The 18,224-nt window shown below is 42.3% G+C and overlaps 2 protein-coding genes across 5 annotated transcripts; both read right to left on the reverse strand.

The window, feature by feature from the left end:
• Nucleotides 1–4,871: 4,871 nt before the first annotated feature.
• On the reverse strand, nucleotides 4,872–14,056 carry si:ch211-204d2.4 (uncharacterized protein LOC100003662 homolog). Of its 3 annotated transcripts, none has more exons than XM_034541205.1 (12): nucleotides 13,750–14,056; nucleotides 10,676–10,836; nucleotides 10,490–10,546; nucleotides 9,890–9,938; nucleotides 9,661–9,758; nucleotides 8,480–8,611; nucleotides 8,139–8,228; nucleotides 7,968–8,036; nucleotides 7,804–7,874; nucleotides 7,454–7,517; nucleotides 6,653–6,730; nucleotides 4,872–6,523 (listed from the first exon to the last, which is right to left on the reverse strand). In XM_034541205.1, the coding sequence occupies exons 2-12, from the start codon at nucleotides 10,814–10,816 to the stop codon at nucleotides 6,071–6,073; spliced, it is 1,302 nt and encodes a 433-aa protein (XP_034397096.1). In that variant the 5' UTR covers nucleotides 10,817–10,836; nucleotides 13,750–14,056; the 3' UTR covers nucleotides 4,872–6,070. The 3 variants fall into 3 exon arrangements, with proteins under 3 accessions (XP_034397096.1, XP_034397095.1, XP_034397097.1); XM_034541204.1 differs by having other exon boundaries at nucleotides 7,454–7,577; nucleotides 13,750–14,053; XM_034541206.1 differs by lacking the exons at nucleotides 9,890–9,938; nucleotides 13,750–14,056 and having other exon boundaries at nucleotides 7,454–7,577; nucleotides 10,676–10,732.
• A 2,094-nt stretch (nucleotides 14,057–16,150) lies between these two features.
• On the reverse strand, nucleotides 16,151–18,027 carry si:ch211-113d22.2. 2 transcript variants are annotated; one of them, XM_034541952.1, is made up of 3 exons: nucleotides 17,892–18,027; nucleotides 17,302–17,415; nucleotides 16,151–16,915 (listed from the first exon to the last, which is right to left on the reverse strand). In XM_034541952.1, exons 1-3 carry the CDS (start codon nucleotides 17,938–17,940, stop codon nucleotides 16,695–16,697), a joined length of 384 nt encoding a protein of 127 aa, XP_034397843.1. In that variant the 5' UTR covers nucleotides 17,941–18,027; the 3' UTR covers nucleotides 16,151–16,694. The 2 variants fall into 2 exon arrangements, with proteins under 2 accessions (XP_034397843.1, XP_034397842.1); XM_034541951.1 differs by having other exon boundaries at nucleotides 17,302–17,442.
• Between the last annotated feature and the right edge of the window lie 197 nt (nucleotides 18,028–18,224).

An 18,224-nucleotide genomic window follows, 5' to 3' on the forward strand; every position in this document is an offset into this window, starting at 1 on the left:
GGATTTATTTTAAGGGGGCTGGGATATAAAACATTGCACACAAGGCTATTAGTCAATGTTAATGTCTTACATTGTTCAATAAATCACAACTGTAACTTGTTATATACCCATGTGATGAGGATTTGATTTCCATTCCCCGAAATGATAATAACTCCCAGGTCTAATCTCACATGAGAGACCCTCACATATGATCAGCAGATTATACGAGGCCGATATCATCAGCAGCAGCAGCAGCAGCAGCAGTGGGTTGACGCCAGCGTGCAACATTTTGATTGGATTACTGTAGATCCTGATAACTGGAGGCATCCAGAGTTGAAAGTTGAAGAGGTCACTGCGAGGCCAACATGCTGTGGTTAATTTGTATTTAATTTAGCATGAGGATACTAGCAGGAATGTGGTGTTGACTTTGTGTGTCGAGATGTATGCAGGTAACCGTGGTCTGAAATACTCTACCGTAGAAAATACGAGCCTATCGATATGTTGAGTTCGAATAGCTTTAAAAAAAGAAGTAAAACATAGGCAATGAAATAAGAAAATAAATACTGTAACAAAATATGATGCAATATTATAGCCTGTTGGGAATCCTCATGGGTAAATGTGCAGCGTTGTTGGGCATCTGCACGGGTTATCTTTCGTTTAAAAAAATGTATCCACAACTGCAGCTCTTACCGTGTTTATATCAAATTCCCCGGTGACAGACCTCCGGTCACCAGCAGCTCGGTGCACTGCCTCTCCGCACAAGCGTCTGCTGCAGTGAAAGCGCGCGGCCACTGGGAGGGTCTGGATCTGTGCCCGGTGTGTGCGTGCGTGTGAGTGTGTGAGTGTGTGTGTGCGCGTGTGTGTAAATGCAGACCCATCAAGTTTCCGATTTCCTCTGATCTACACAGACACACACGTTCCGTTTTCTTTTTAAAATAATGTAATTAAAGAGTTCACAAATGTTTAAAGTAAGGGACGTAATACATTAATTATATTTTAATTGTAATGATTTTCTTCTACTGATGAGTTTTCATAATATAGATCGCTTATACAGACGAATTTGAGCAACAAGCAACACACCTTGACTTTGCTGAAGTTACTTTTCATGAGTACACTATTAAGTATCCACAAAAGGCCTATATACTTTTAGTATTTTTTAAAAAGCAGTTCAGTGAACATACAATAGCTTATTTAACCAATGTCGATCAGACCATAGGCTGGAAATATATGTGTGTGTGCGTGTGTGTGTGTGTTGTCAAGAAGGGTTACCATGAAAAACGTTAATCACACTCATTGTATTGGTTTACAGGGGTTTGTTTCAGTCAGGTTTTAACCCACAGGTCAATTATTTGACTTTCCAACCAAACAGAAATAAACAGACGTGTCAAATCAAAATGAAGACCTATAGATATTTTTTTAAGAAAGATTTTTTTTTTTTCGTGAAAAGGCAAATTAAACAGATCCATACATTATTATCATATACTTTGCTCAGAATGATAGTTTTGTTACATCCCGAATATGCTAACATGTTGACTTCTATTAATTATTAGACTGTACATTTTTTATTATAATAATTCAACAGACCACAGGCATATATGCTGACTTATGATGCCACGGGGTAGTTACTGTATACTGTAAAATCAAAATAAATATTTTTGACGATTTGCTGTTTCTGTAAAAATAAAATGTTAGTGAGGAATATTGCTCCTTTAAATAAATCACAACTTTCCAGTCAAAAGAAGGGATTTGACAAAACTCACTGGTGTATTTATTGATAATTCAAGCACAACAGGGATAGATCTACGTCTCTGCAATCCGTTCATTTATTGTGAAAATCGAAATAATTTCACGTGTTCCTGAAAGACATACAGTTCCATTCAATAGTTCCGAAAAGTTCCGTAAAACTTCTTCTGTTGAAGTTTACAATCACACAATCGAATAATAGTGATAAATAATCAAATGTAATACGTCTAATTGTCTTAAAGCGACTGAGTTGAACTGGCTTATTCTGTCGTTGTTTATAAATGGACATATTAAATTCGGGGATCAAAATCATTAAATAGTGACAGATGTGTGTGGCCATCTTATAAAACTCATCATTTCTTTCCTAAATCTGATCTTAACAACAACGCATATAGACAAAAACAAAATATTCATATTTGAAAAAAAATCAGCTTTACACATTTTTTGTAATTTGTACCAGAAACCTAATTTAAATGTTTCATTGAATTTAACTGATTTTCCCTTTCCAAAATGAAATATTCGGCCTGTTTGAAAACTCAATATTTCAGTAGCATATTGTGCCCCCACGATGTGTCACAGGTTGTTTGTGACTTGCTTAGCGCCATTTTTTTTTTGTATGCAATTTTCAAACTGGGTACTGCTTTTTAGACTGTAACTCTTCAGGGTTTATCCTTAGTTGGTTGGTCTATGCAGAAGAAAAGTAAGAGGCAAATGAGGTGGTGGTGGCGGCTGGACGGCTCATTATTGTCCCATCCTGGCTGCAGCTGACTGGATCCTCTGTTCTCTGTATGGAGGAAGTGGTGACGGGGTCCCAGACCTCCTGCACTCAGCAGGTCTGTCTCACACACCTCCAGCTCGGCCAGAGCGAGTGTGTGCGTGTGTGTGTGGCATAAGAGGGCAAGGTCAACCCATTTCTCTGCAAACAATCACATCACACAGGGTAAAATACATTCCAACCCCCCTCAACCTCCAGTTTGTAAGGTGGTCTGATGTGGGAACCGAGGAGGGAGGGGGGTTTGGCAGCGGCCCAGACGAGGCCCCGTGTCCAGATGAAGGTAAACCTGTTCTACATTATTATGACTTCATATTACACATGTTAGGGAGACTCTGATTCCTACCACGCTGAGTTAAATGGCTCTTCGCTAAAGTCCGTGTGTGTAATCTGTGTTGTTGTAGATCCAGTGGTTTAGAGGTGAAGACATCACACGTCGGCGGCCAGTGTTGCTTAGAAACCTACAAAATAGATTCATCTTTAGTCATTACCTCTTTTCAGTTTAATCGTTTTTATTTATCATTCCACACTGATTACATCCATATAATTGTATCAACCTTTTGGGAATTTATGGGTGTATTCATCATATAGCTCATAATAGCTCCAACCATTTACAACACATTTGTAATGATTTTACAACCTATGAACAACTGACTACATTTTCTCTACTGCTGAATCACTTTAGTCAGTATCACTTAATTATACGTCTTCTTTGTCAACACATTAAGTGTCCATGTTGGTTTAATATCTTCAACAGTGTTTATTCCTTTCTCATCAGGCTGTGTTCCGATCATTGACTGTAGATAAGAAGATCTGATCCAATTGTGTTATTATCGGGACTCTTATTTTGTAGGGCACATCCCAGCAGGAGGTGTAACATCAAGGACATACACTATCCTGAATTTCCCTTAGGGGATCAATAAAGTACTTATCTATCTATCTATTGTACTTTGTCATTATTTAGCAGCTGGCACGTCATCCTCGATTCACAATGATCGTTATATTTTATATTGTGAATGATATCAATAGGCCTGATAGCTACTGTGAGAATATGCATTGGGTATTAGAGCGAGTAAGCACTCGCTTTGAAACCGAGCAGGACTGAAGAGCTCGTCGGATCTCGAGCTGTCCATTAGACAGTGTGCTGACTGTCGTCTTGCAGCGCCCTCTAGTGGCAGGACAGTGGAAAGCAAATAAAGCAATGCGACAAAGTCCAAAAGAAACAAACATTGTACTTGTCTTCATCATATATATATTAACGGTGGAAACACAATCTAAGCATCCAGCTACAGCTGGAGGAAGATGGCAGCAACATCAATCACCAGTGTGATGACATCATAAAGAGGCAGAGAAGGAGGGAGAGACAGAGCAGTCTGGTGCAGATTCATCCATGTGGGAACATTAACATTTAGGGGGGCAGTTTGCCCTCAGAGCTGCCTGTCACTCACAGGTGTCAAACTGAAGTGCAGCGTGACCTTTACATTAGGTTTGTGCACACACACACTCAGAAAAGAAAGTGTGCGTGTTGCAATTTTTCAGACCTTTACCTCTTTATTGCCTCTCAAACCGTTTGCACATAAAGACTGTGAACAAGTATTTTTGGAGAGATGAGATGCTCACCAGAGAAGTTGATTATATTCAGGTTTAAGATCAGTGTGTCAAAGGGCCTCACAATTAAGAGGGTTTTTAATATTCTGTTTTACACAAATGAACATCGTCCGCCACATCATCCCTGTCATTTTTTTTCTTTCCTTAAACTTGAATCCCTGTCTTCATCACCACTGGTGTTTCTGCTTGGATTTCTCTCAGCACCTAGAGGAGCTCTGTCTTTAACAGACTGAAAACTCATTTCAACACAGCTGACATTTCACAGGCACTCAGGGCCTTTTCTATTTACCTAAGACATCATTTTAAACTGTTCAGTGGAGACATTTTGCTCTGGTCTGTCCTGCAGCAACACAGCTGCAATGGGAGGCAGAGAGGGAAGTGGACCGAGGTCAGGACAGAGTTTTAGGCGTTTTACCGAATGGACCTTTGCACCGGACGCGTGAAACACTTCACTTAACACAGCCTCTGGCCACTAGATTGGCATGTGGATGGCGTGCATGCATGTGTTAAGGGTGGCTTTGTTAAAGGTCAAATAAATTGGCCCTGACGTGCCTGGCAGTTGGGACATTTTTTCACTTTCAACAAAGTAAGAAAAGAAAACTTTACAAGTCTTATTGCCAGCCCTTCTATAAAAAACTAATTTAGAAAAGTTCAAGTGAATTTGCAACATGTGGACTGACAGCCACTAGATTGCAGAAAATGAGAAAAGTAAAACTGAAACAAACGTTTAACTTTCGAGTTGATAAAAAAACCACTCAAACAAGACAAATAAAAAGCATCATTTAATGCGCAAGAAAGAAAATTAACTCTATACGCAGGCAGACGAGTGCACACAGCTTCAGCAAAAAGGAAACAGTCATGAACATGGTACCACATCAAGGAAGTCTTGAGGTGAACCTGAGGAGGCCTAAAACTACTGGTGTAACAAAGTACCTGAGGCATCATCTCAGAGGAAGCTGTAATATCTGCTGTAAAAGCAAAAAACACAAATTACAATTAGAAAAGCAAAGTGCAGAATTACAGTTAAATTACCAGAAGTAGTGGCACATTTTCCAACATAATGCTGGAATAAGAAAATCACATTTACAAAGCTGTCAACAAGCTGATCAACTGTACTTTGATGTTGGCCGTACATTCTACGGCAAGTACCATCTAAAACACTGCTGTACCATTACGGTACCCTGTTAAAAGCTCAGAGAGGAGTCACAGTTTACTGAAAGTTGATCTTCTTTGAAGTATTAAAAGCTCCTGCATGAAACATAGTGCGAACATATAAAAGTTGCTGCTGACAACAGAAGAGCCCTCATTCAGTTGTACCTTTTGTCTGAGACCTATACTTATACTTTCCCCCAGACACCTGATTAGATGTTAGTTAACAAATGATTGTTAATTATTAATGAAGAAAAGTTGATGTCATACAACATACGTTTCAGGAAGAAAGATACAAAAAACCACTGCTGGCCTTAAAATATACTAAAAAGACCCAATTTTTAAAAAGTAGTTTGCATATATATTTAAAAAATGGATACTAATGTGTTTAAATGCCTAAACAGTTTTTGATGAATACTTGTAGCAGGGGTAAAAACACGTTCTTGATGAGTTACATCTCCGAGGGGAGCCAAGTGCAACAGACTGAAAGCATGTGCCATAATTTGTTAGTCTGTAAGAACAAATAACAACAAGATTATTCAAGTTTTCAGAGGAAGTTGCACTAAAAACACTCCATCGTACTTCTTCACAGCCCTGTGAACAACAAACACTGAGCCTCTTGGTCCCCTTACAGCTGGGTGCGTACTTCGTCTGCAATACAGCTACAAGACCAGCAGGAGGCCCCTCATCATGGCATTGAGGCAGATGGTCACAGTCTCACTTCATGAGCAGGGAATACTATTATTACCAGTCACATTCATTTTAAAACAGGTACCAACTCTCAAGTCCAAACAGGAGTCTGGACAGACTTCACTGAACTTAGACGTCTGAGGTGCGGATGCCGTCTTCGTCCAGGCTGAAGGGGAAGCTGCAGCCAGTGTGAGGCTGAGGCTGCGAGCGGTGCCTCCGACGCCCGCTGGCCACATCTCCAGCCGCTGTGAGGATCCCCAGTCCGCTGGCTGAAGCTGCTGGATTGGCGCAGGGGCAAGGGGTTGTGGCGGAGAGGGAGGTGGAGGAGGAGGAGGTTGAGGAAGAGGTGGAGGAGGAGGAGAGCGAAGGCAAGGTGCGCACAGAGCTGAAAGCACTGTCTTCATCCTCTGCATCCAGGATGGAGGTCTCACACGGAGGGACAGGCGTCCAGGGCTGCCAGCCCGATGTCACAGAGCAGGACTTGACCAGTGCGGGTCGGCGCTCATCGCTCTGTTGACCTCGAGACGCCGAGGAGGCATTGTGACTTCGATAGAGAGAAGACCCACGTCTAAATGAAAAGCCCTGCAATGAGAGAGACAGAAACATGATCAGTGTTGATCATATCATGGAGCTTTCACTTCTCCTCCAAGAACGTATCGTGAGAAAGGATTGAAGATTTGTTTGTGTCGAGAGGAGAGACAACAGAGTTACCTTAGGGGGACCTCTGAAGTCCTGGATCTTCAACTCAATGTCCCTGATCCAGCCATGCATCTCTTCTGGAGAGTCTGTCTGTAGAAAAACATTACCGGAAGATAAAGCCTTGCAGAACTGCATTTATTTTTTACAATTATATGCATCACTCACGATATTCTATATTTTTCTTACTGTAATGAAGAAACAACAACAATGATCGTTATACTAGAAAAAGTGTCACATTTACACAGTAAATAAAGATAAATAAAAACATACTTGACAGATTATTAAATAATGAAAATAATCATCCTTTGTTATGTGTTTTAACATGTGTTGATGTGTTTTATCGCATTGAGATATCAATGACCTGCTCTAATTCTTAACCATAATTCACGTTTAATTTTAGTTTATGATGATTTTCCACTTTGATTTCTGCACTTTTAATTATGCATGTGTTTTTTGTTTACTAAATGTTTGTCATCCTTCCTTTTTTTTTGCGCGGACAAAAATAAAAGCGGTCTCTCTCTCGAGCACTCCCCATCTGATCCGACCCCACCGTCTCAGTCAGCTGTTCTCCCAGGAGTTGGCGACAGGATGTTATTATTTTTATGGTAACAGATGGCCATTTCACAAAAACAAACTTTTCATGCTCCTATAAAAAGAATCCGTGCCACACATCAGCAGCAGAGCATTCAGAGAAAACAACAACAGATACACCTGCGAATACCCTCTCTGCTCTGACTAACATATTCAGTTATATCTAATCATCATGTAAGACTTGTGAGGATCTAAGCCTCTGATGGGTAGGTAAGACCGTACCTGAATGTAGAAGGTTCGGGAGCTGGTGATGATCTCAAACAGGTTGTCTCTCAGCAGGAGATCCCTGATGGACGCACACAGTGGAAGATGGTCGTGTTGAATACAACAGTGGCTCAGGGGAGGGCTAGATGGTATTTAGCAGTGTACAAGGGTTAAAGGGTTGAGGATAAACATCCCTGAATATCTGAATCTAAAACTACTGACATCAATGTCAGCCTATTGTTTGTTTGTATGCGGTTCCTGTGTTTTTAAAGTGTAATATGTTCATGACTGAATAATCACTGGAGACATAACCAGAGAGAGAGAGAGTAAAATGGTGAATTTGACTGAGTGATTCACATTTGACTCACCCTGACTTGACGAGACATTCGTGGACCTTCTGAATGTCCCTCAGTGGGACAGCTCGGAGAGGCTCCTTATCCTGGGACACACGTAAGCACAATTCAGACATGATAGACAAGGACCACAGTCATCAACATGTGAGAAAGGAAACACAAAAGGTCTGGCTCCTCACCATTTCAGACTTGTAGTAACTGACTGCATTGTCATCCAGGGTGAAAAACCTCCTCTTCCAGCTCTTCCTCTGAAACACACACACACACACACACACACATTACAGTTTCCACATGCAGATTTCTGTATTCAAACACAGAGTTGATCAGTTAGAAGTTAGATGTGTACTCACCACATTTCCTTGTTTGACACAGTAACCACACCTCAGCACAGCCGGCCTGTTGCCCTTCCTCTCCCTCCCTTCAGCCTCTTCGCTCTCATTCTGAAACATTTCATTACCACCATCTTCAATGTCCTACAACGATCGTGGTCAATGTAACCGCCATCTTCCAAATACATCATATTACACACACACACACACACACACACACACACACACACAGTGGTTTTGGAGGCTGAGAGCAAGCACAAACCAAAACAATGATTCATAATGCTAATTCTGGCTTCTAGCATCATCAGTGTCCGTTGCTATTGTCACAGTAAGCACAATGGTGGATGCTTCCTCTTCATTACCTGGATGGGAGTGTGCACCACCACACCACCGATGATCTCGGTCTTGTAGGCGTGCAGTCTCCTTCCTCCCTGAGTGTCGCCGATTACTTTGGTCACATCGGACCTCGGAGGTGCAGGGCCAGACTTAGGAACCTGTCAGCACAGCAGCCGGGAGGATATCATCAACTAGCATCACATGAACTAGCAGAGCTCAATGGGTAAAGATGGCTACTATAGAGGTTTCATTCCCACGTAGAGTCTCTGTGCTGCAAGTTGCAACAGGGCAGTTGTAACATGTTCTCCATTAAAACATCCAACACAGTATATGGTTGTTTGACTCTTATCATTCTTTTCCAGACACAAACCAGTGAACAGATATTGAATGACTGAAAGTCAAAGACAGGTTATGGTTCAATCCCTTAACTTTGTTTTATTACTTAGTGTTGTGGTTACTTTAGTCTTATTACTGTACAATATATGCATTTAGTCAAAAATAAATTCACACTAAACCAAAATAAATTCAATAAGTTCATTCGAGAGGAACAAGAGCTACAAGTACAAGCCTTTAAGTACATTTGTTTTGCTATGTATAAACTGGAAGTGCTATTTATACAAACGCCTGATGTGTCTGGAGAAGCAACAATAATAATATAAATGTCATGTGAAAGGCTTCATTTGAATCACTCTAGCATTTGTGAATAAATATGTGAAATTCATCAGTCAGCGCTTTACTTTTACTACTGCATTTACATCGAGTGCATTCTGCTGTAAAAAGTATTATTGTAGGTTTCATTGAGGCCGTGGAAGCTGAGAAAAGACGGCAAAGCGGCCCTCCCATCGAAGGGGAAGTGAAAGAGAGCGTGAGCGACAATGCTTCCTGTGTCAGTGCGCAGGTGAGAGGAGAAGAGACACCCTCTTCTCTGTCATATGGATGTCGCTAGTAAACGAGACTGTGTCCATCTCGCAGAACATGCGCAAATAATATGCACATTCACAATTTCCTCATTCAACAAGTGTGTATCGGTTGGCAGCGCGACGGCATTTCAGCCCACTCGGGCCAAACTGGTTTCAGTCCCGTCACCGCTTCCTGTGCTCGGGTGGAAACAAATATCTGCTAGTTTAGCCTTTTTCTAACCACACATTAGACAAATACGTCTGGTTCTAACATCATGTGTGTGTGCAGGTGTGTTTGTTGCACTCACAGTGATCTTGCTGGCCTTATTGAGAGCAGCCACCCAGTCCCTCATGTCAGGCACATCGTTGCCTTGGAGGAAGTACCTCCGGGAAACTGCATTGATGACTACAGAGATATATATAGACATCAATTTGATCCACAACTGCATTATATAATTGTATCATATGTGAAAAGAAAATGAATGCAATTGTGCACTACTGCATAAGCATGGCTCAGCGCTTCTCTGAAAAACTCACCAAAGCAGAACTCTGTCTTTGGCTTTTGCTTTGCTGTAGCTTCACTCACCTGAGAAGTGAGGAAGAGAAGAGGAGACAAGAAGAAAGAAAGGAGTGGAGACAAGAGGAAAGAAAGGATAACAGAAAAGGAAAAGAGACCAAAGGAGAGATGAGGAGACAAAAGGGAGAGCAGAGATAGGGAAGGAGAGGGGAGACAGAAGGAAAGGATAGGAGATAAGACAGAATGAGAGAAGGGGGAGGTGAGGAAAGGAAAAGAGAGGAGACAAAAAGAGAAAAGAGAAGTGAAGAGGAGAAACATTTCATATATTTTCTGTCTCTTTGCCGTTTCTAGACTGTCCAGGGAGGAGCTATCAGCACTACAGTGCATTGCAGCCAGATGTCATTATCTCCGCTTAGCTCAGCGAGCACTCTGACATCTGGAAAACTTCAAATTCTTCTTCTGCATGTGACCGTTAAACTACGGATACCTCCGATCTGCTGTATCTGTGCATCCCATTTACATGTTTCTATGTTGGTGTATGTCTGTGTCCACACTGCTCAGACGTCTCCTCTACTGGACATTAAGTTCACTACAACCCACAGCAAAGTAAAATGGTTTACCTTAGAGATGTAGGTTAGTCTCAGGCTGCCAACAAAGCTAGTTCCACTGGGTAAGTTCTGCATGCAAACACAAACACACAGACTCGTCATTGGCTCAGAGTCCAAGGTTACACTGATCCTATTGGTCAATTTGACTTTATCCTGCTGTTTGTGCAAGTGTGTGTCAGGCATATATGTGTGGAGCACCTGAGGGTTGTCCATATACCACAGCAGGACATTTTCCTGCGTGTCCAGGATAAAGTATCGCCTCTGGAAGCGGCAGCTGTTCTCCTTCTCCTCGACGTCCAGGAAGCCGCATACGCGGTTCAACCGGTCCACGTATGGCATGCTGCTGCTAGCACATGACACTGGGACACACAGACGGACAGATACTCTGGTCAGATGGGCAGTGAGAGGCTGAAATGTAAAGGGAGCTAGAGGAGGAGATGGACGCATCGGTCGGAATGAAAGAGACAAACAGATGTGGGGGATAAACCCAACTTTCATTTACTGTTCAAATACACGCACACACACACACACACACACACACACACACACAGACACACACACACACACACACACACACACACACACACACACACACACACACACACACACAGGAAGAAAGAGACCCGCTCGCACTCAGCAGTTTTTCATGTGACGTGATTGAGGCTGAGCAGCAAACCCTGAAGCCCGAGGCTGAGCTGAGGCCCTCCACCACAGCCAAAAATTACAGACTGCACTCAAGAACTGCACACACGCACATTTCCACTGGCCAGAGAAGAGAGAGGAGAGGGAGGGAAAAAGAGGAGGGAGGTCTGGTGAGATGCATTCATTAAGCTGATGCCATGCATGTGAATCACTGAGTTGCTGACTTATTTCTCAACAAAGTAAAGACTCATTCAGCTCCGACACTCCGGTATTCTGATGCCGTTTGCTTTCCAGGAGAACTTTGTCCATGGCAGATATCTGTACATGAAAGTACTTTTGTATTTTGGGGAGGGTTGCAGGGGGTGTGGGGTGAGGGTGCCAGAAGACTTTTGACATGATGAGAGCTCTATTTTATAATCGCGTCCTCCTCAAGTGGAACTTTCGGTCGATCCGCTCTTTTGCTTCCCTGCAGACAATCACACGACATACTCTACACAGTGCCAGACTACAGGACTTGACTGTACGTGGCCACAAAGGTCATAATGATGGCTAACTAGGCCACATCTGTGACTGATTTGAAGAACAAAAAATTAAACATAAGTGATAGTCATATCAAATATATAAATCAGGACTGAGGGGCTGAGTGCTCCACCAATACTTTACAGGAAGAATTTCCATTAATATTTCCATACATTAATGCAAATGGCCCAACAAAGCGCAGGCAAACATAGACAGTGGGAAATAACAGAGTCATAGGCTGCATCGTCACTGGCCTGGTGGATCTTCTGTGACACTATTGTCAAAGTAATAGTCAGAAAACTGCTTTGATAAATCAGTGGGTTGTGTTTCTGATGCGTCTGTCGTGCAACCTTTATTTATTTTGCCACTGAAATAGGTCAGAGATAAAAAAACAAACATTCAGCAGCCTTTTGCAGAACCTCTTGGTGTCATGGAAAAGAGTAGATTATGCTGCAAAGGGCGCACACACACACACACACACACACACACACACACAGAGGGAGAAGCAGCGCTGAGTTGGGCATCTTAGGCAAAACTTTATCAATAAATATAATTTAGACCGTCTAGCACAGTTATATGTTACATTTAAAGTACTTCGGCATTGAAACGTAACAGGATAGCACACATATAAATCAAGGAATGTAAATATAGTTTGCGTATGAGGGCAGAACACAGTGTACAGATCACAGCAGCAATATCAGCGTCATTGTCTTCAACCACGTCCGGGGCAGTGAAGTGAAACATCTCCTGTTTAGACATCGGTTTTATTTGTGGATACGTTGAACTTCTTGTCTAAAACAGAAACTGATTTAAACTGATGTCACTCATACTCTCGCTATTTTGTTATGTACTTATGTAAAAGAATGGGCAAAATCAATGCAGGAAAAAACAAGTTATCTTCACAAAAGCTCAATCCTAAACTTCCCTGAATGCAACTCAGCTTTTGATAGTTGAGGTACCATGTGGCTAATTTGAATCAGAGTTCTCTCCACAGCCACAAAAGCCTTTAACTGGGAGCTGAATGACAAATCCATGGTCTGAAAATTAACCAACTAATCTAATATTTTAATAACACACACCAAGTTCAAGATCCTCAACTGTGAGACCTGGGCGACAGTTAGGGCAGGCGACATGGCCAACATCTTCTATCGCTATATATATATATATATATATATATATATATATATATATATATATATATATATATATATAGTTGAATATCTTGATAATAATATATAGCCCAATATAGCATGTTTTCTAGTAATTTAATAAATAAATAGTCTTGTTTAAAATACTCCTGTGTGAAATAAATATTAGACAAATGAAAAGTACTGAGTTTTAAATTTAAGATAGTATGCGCTTTTTATTATTAATTAGACAACATAATTGTGTATTACAATACCTCCATACAATTGCATCATCACGATAAATGACCTTATTGCATTATAGCCCACCGACAGTGATGGGATATTATTTGTTAATGCATTTACATGTGAGTGTTACTTAAATGTTGTATAAACTACGTCTGTTTAAAAAATGTATAAACTGCAGAGGGCGTGACCTTTGTTAAAAAGTGGACCACATGGTAGAGCCTGCACCCCAATAGCAACAAGTAACTACTGCAACATTTTCCTCCGAATTTTGTGGTGGAGTAAACATATAAAGTAGCTTAAAATATAAATAAAAAAACATTACAAGTGAATATGGATTTGTTAGCTGAATAAAACAAGCTATGGGAAGTTGTGACAGGCATGTTTCAATATGGATTAATAACTGTCTTTCTCCACTGCTCTCTAATGATAATCATATTATTGCCGACGGTGCAGATACGAGTTTCACACCACTGGATGATCGGTTTGAAAACCACGGGAATGTCACGTGGCCTCTAACGTGACCACGAGCACGCAATGAAACGTATCGCGATCAAGCGGAATTACTCAGCGGCACCTGACGGACGTCACGCTAGTTCAGCTCAGACTACCTGCACCGACAACACCAGATCCAACGGGCTGGTGCCACACCTACTCTACGGTTACCCTGCGCACGCGCGCACACGCGCACACAAACAAGGACACACACGCAGTCACAATGTGCTACTGTGGGCTACTTACCCGCTGTGGAGTCCGTTTGCGCCACAGCCAGCGCCCCGCGCGGCTCAGAAGCACAGAGAGACCCGCGGCGGGTCAAGAACGAGCATGTTAGACAAAGTTTGGATAACTTTTACAAACGGCGAACATGATCAATCCGGTCCGGTGTGCATCGGGCTCTCACGCGCTCATCTGTTTGTTTGTGTGATCGGATTACAGAAGAGTTGTCTTTTTTTCCGGGTTGGACGTTTCGTTATTAGAATAAACCAGCCCCGGATGTGATCTATGCGCCCTGTGAGCTCCGGTCCTCCTCCTCTCCTCTGCTGCTGATCTGTCATACGACGAGGGACGAACAGCTCAGCACACCTCTGCTCCTTTGCACTTCAACATCTGCGATGCCGTGAAGGTCGATTCCGTGTCTTGGTTTTGTCAGTTTATGCTCTTTTAGAGGCTTTTATTTAGCAAATACATCAAACGTGCGCAGTGTCTTTCTTCCTGTAACTGAATGCGATACGTTATCTCTTCTACTGTCAGGTGGCAACTAGAGAACTGGGTCAAACACACACACACACACTCACACACGCGCGCACACACAGACACACACTCAGCTGAATAAATTGGTGCCTATGAGCAGCTATAAAATAAGGCAGTGTAAACCTGGATAAACAGGTACACGGTGAAGAATATGGTCATTCATGCCATGGGAGTGTGACAGGTGCAAGATGATGTGCCAAAAGCAGTTGGGGGAAAAAACATTCACTAACATTCCCTGTTCACTGTTTTTCCAAAGCCTCAACATTGCCAGGCGTTTTTGGTGAGGAAAGACCATCTTTTTGATTTCTTTGTATGTGGTTAAAAACAACAGTTAAGTTTGAAGATATATGGTCAAAACCAGCTTTAAAAGCCCAATCTGTGTAATCTGTAATTGTTGTAATTGTAGTATTTAACCTCCAGAAAGAGAGAACAAATAAAAACACTTGAGAGATAAATAATATTAAACAAACCTCTTGTTCAAGCAGTATGACTGGAAATGCAGATGTTTGGTCATTTTCAGAGAGTTACATTTCTGTCAGATTTATTGAACTGTAGAAACTGAAGATTGCATTGTTGCATTGAACTGAGTGCTTTTGCACTTACATTTTAGTGAGAAACTTTTGCTTGTGCTTCACTGATGATCTTTGTCAGTCTTGGTGGCAGGGAGGCGACTGCTTCTTCAGGCTGTTTCTTTTCTTTGTTTTGATCACAGTCATTGCAGAGCAGTGGTGTATAAAGTACCCAAAAGCAATACTTGAGTAAAAGTAAAGATATACCTTACTGGAAAATGACTCCAGTAAAAGTAACAGTAACCTATGAGAATACTACTTGAGTAAAAGTCTTAAAGTATCTGATTTTCTGATATTAAATGATATTAAGCAACACTCTTCAACATAATATATTGTACATATAATTCATAAGTATACTTTTGCATGAACTTATCATAATTCTCAGAAAAGCAATATGACAGTATGATGGAGTTGTACTAGAGGATGTACAGGGCAAATGCATAATATTGTGTTCAGCAAAAAATATCAACTTGATGCATCAGGTCAGTGTTTTGAGAAAGGACACCTGCCTTGTAAACTCCTCTGGGCCTGATTTGAACACAATAGAAAAAGGTTTTGCTGAATCTGCAATTGGGCGACTGCTTCCATCATAACGCGATCTGATCATCCACAAAATGACTCAAATATCAAAACATGATCAACACTAAAGCAGCACCGAAAGTAACACACCAATCATTACATGAAACTGACAAATGACCAAAATAACTTTTTGGGCTGAAGACTAGTCCTGTGATGCTAAATAGCCGTTCACAGGCCGCTGAGGCAGGGAGGTGTGTTCAGATTCACAGGTAGGGGTGTGTTCAGATTCACAGGGTGTTCAGCTTCACAGGTGTGTGTTCAGATTCACAGGTAGGGGTGTGTTCAGCTTCACAGGGTGTTCAGCTTCACAGGTGTGTGTTCAGATTCACAGGTAGGGGTGTGTTCAGATTCACAGGTGGGATGTGTTCAGATTCACAGGTAGGGGTGTTCAGATTCACAGGGTGTTCAGCTTCACAGGTGTGTGTTCAGATTCACAGGTAGGGGTGTTCAGATTCACAGGGTGTTCAGCTTTACAGGTGTGTGTTCAGATTCACAGGTAGGGGTGTGTTCAGCTTCACAGGTAGGTGTGTGTTCAGCTTCAACGATAGAGGTGGGTTAAGCTTCACAAACAGCTGCGTGCGCAGCCTGCGCACTCCGACGTGGTTCAAATCGTAATCCTGTCAATCCTATGGTGTTGTTTAGAGTTTCCACACATTTACATGTTTAAAAAAGTGCGTAAATGACAATTACTGGAGTGATTCTGTATTCAATTTGTGTCCTATTGTTAAGAGGAAGTGGTTGCATGTATGACCTGCCTGAGGGAGACCTACCTCACTGACTTCATATCCTGTGGCAACTGCACAGGATTCAAGTTACACAGTTGAAGAAGGAAGTCCTGATGTGTTCACAGACTATTTTATCCCTACCATACATATGCTTTTACATCAGGAACACATAAACACAAATTTTGTTAACCACGTTCATATACACACACTGAACACGCACCACAGTAAGGGTGTGATTGTATCTTTATTCAAACAAGCTTGCAAAATAAATTCAAGTGCTACAAAATTCTAAAGATTATTAAAATACTTTCCTTTCTGGTTCCCATGGCAACGACACAGGTGATTAATGTGGTTCAATGGCGTCAAGCCAGCTGCACACTAGTTACCCACTGAGGCACCCCAGCACACACCTTTCTTTGTCTAAAACCATGTGAAACTCTCTGCCACTCAAATCTGTTGGATTAAACTTGCATTGGAAATCTCTGAGGGGCACAGTGACAAAGAGGAGAAGGTGGATGGATGAACAACCTCGCAAATGACTGATGAAGGAATGACGGATGAATCACAGCTGACTGGCGGCCACACGCAGCAGCAGGGCCGTGATGAGCAGGACGGGGGTGGAGGCCAGAGCCCCTGCGCCGTTGCCGTGGTGATCCCCGTGGCTGCGGCTCCGGTGGGGCCCGTTACAGTCGTCGCCAAAACAGCATTCCATCTTGGCTCCGGAGCCGACGCCATGGGCCTTGTCGCAGAAAGCCTTGTAGGTGCACGACTTCATCACGGTGTCTGGAAAGAGAGCGAGACAGAGAGAGGGATGTGTGAGGCCGGCAGGCATTCACAGTTTAGTTGCTCTGAACTGATTGAAGACTGGGAACCCGGTGAACTTATTGCTCACACACACACACAAACACACACAATAGGCATACAGACGTTTGTGGCTATAAGCTGCTGGGAAGACATCCAGTAACCTCAAATGATGAGAGACTGGCTTTTTGGTTAGGGTTATGGGTGTGCACTATTGTAAGCTTTACTGGCTTCTTTAAACTCCTTCTACACACATGCAGTTGACCAGAGGTTTTTACAATATTTTATTTCACCAAATCATACTTTCCTGGCATGTTTTCCTGTGTGTGTGTGTGTGTGTGTGTGTGTGTGTGTGTTTGTTTACTCACTTGTTCCTGTGATGGTAGAGCAGGCGTCAGCATACTGAGGGCAAGAGGTGGAGCCTTGACGGTTGCAGGCGTCCTCATTGGACGCCACACATGTGTGACATTTGAGGGCATGGCCTTTGCAGACAGAACAGGAGAGAGCACCTGACTTGAGACTGAGCATGTATGTTCACAAGCGGGTGAAAGCAAGTAGACACACAACCATATGTTCTTATTAATAGTTAATTTAACACAGCACGCCCCACACATTGTTAGTGGAGGTGTTCAGTCTCCTCCTCACATTTATGACAGGGACACATTAACACACAATGAAAGCTGCTCTATGTCACAATAACCTGTTGGATTGCACTACTGGATAGATTTCTCCACCATGCCACAACATGAACATGGTTCGAGCCTTGCAGGTTTGAATGACAGATTGGTATGGTATTTAAAAAAGCCCCAAATTGTGCAGACCTCAAGCTAAAACTGAAACCAAAAACCCTACATTTCCTGTGTCATTGATTCTGTAAGCCAGCTGTTAACTTACTAAATCTTTCCCCAATGCTGAAATCCCCAAATCCAGTGTTGGTATCAGTGCTGTAGAAACTCACTGTGGCATGCCAAAGAGACGAGAAGCAGCAGGGCCAGAGGAGTCTTCATGGCAGCTGGCCGATGGTCACTGTGTCTTCTAGAGTCCAGAGAAAGAGTGGATGAGCTGAGAGGAGTCTCTGATAGAGGGAACACGAGGGGTCGAGGTGGAGGAGGAGAAGGGGAAGGAGTTTAGGCACAGGGAGGTGTCTGAGGGCATTACGGTCTTATCTCTGTAATCTCCATCTATGCTGCATAGCCAGCCGGCCGTGGTAATGGACTTATTCGAGCAAGCTTTAACAGGGAGACGCAGTTACAGTTCATGAAGGATTTTGAGTTTATTTCTTTGAGTATTG

The sequence above is a fragment of the Cyclopterus lumpus genome, chromosome 9 (assembly GCF_009769545.1).
Source record: "Cyclopterus lumpus isolate fCycLum1 chromosome 9, fCycLum1.pri, whole genome shotgun sequence".
Lineage (NCBI taxonomy): Eukaryota > Metazoa > Chordata > Actinopteri > Perciformes > Cyclopteridae > Cyclopterus > Cyclopterus lumpus.

Excerpts from the sequence above, each read along its gene's own strand:
- si:ch211-113d22.2 (XM_034541951.1), bottom strand. The coding sequence starts at position 17,940 with ATGAAGACTCCTCTGGCCCTGCTGCTTCTCGTCTCTTTGGCATGCCAC. Across the intron at positions 17,443-17,891 it reads CGTCTCTTTGGCATGCCACA|GTGCTCTCTCCTGTTCTGTC; the intron begins GTGAGTTTCTAC and ends GTCTCAAGTCAG. Across the intron at positions 16,916-17,301 it reads CTCTACCATCACAGGAACAA|ACACCGTGATGAAGTCGTGC; the intron begins GTGAGTAAACAA and ends CTCTCTTTCCAG.
- si:ch211-204d2.4 (XM_034541204.1), bottom strand. The coding sequence starts at position 10,816 with ATGCCATACGTGGACCGGTTGAACCGCGTATGCGGCTTCCTGGACGTC. Across the intron at positions 9,759-9,889 it reads AAAGACAGAGTTCTGCTTTG|TCATCAATGCAGTTTCCCGG; the intron begins GTGAGTTTTTCA and ends ATATCTCTGTAG. Across the intron at positions 6,524-6,652 it reads ACTTCAGAGGTCCCCCTAAG|GGCTTTTCATTTAGACGTGG; the intron begins GTAACTCTGTTG and ends CTCTCATTGCAG.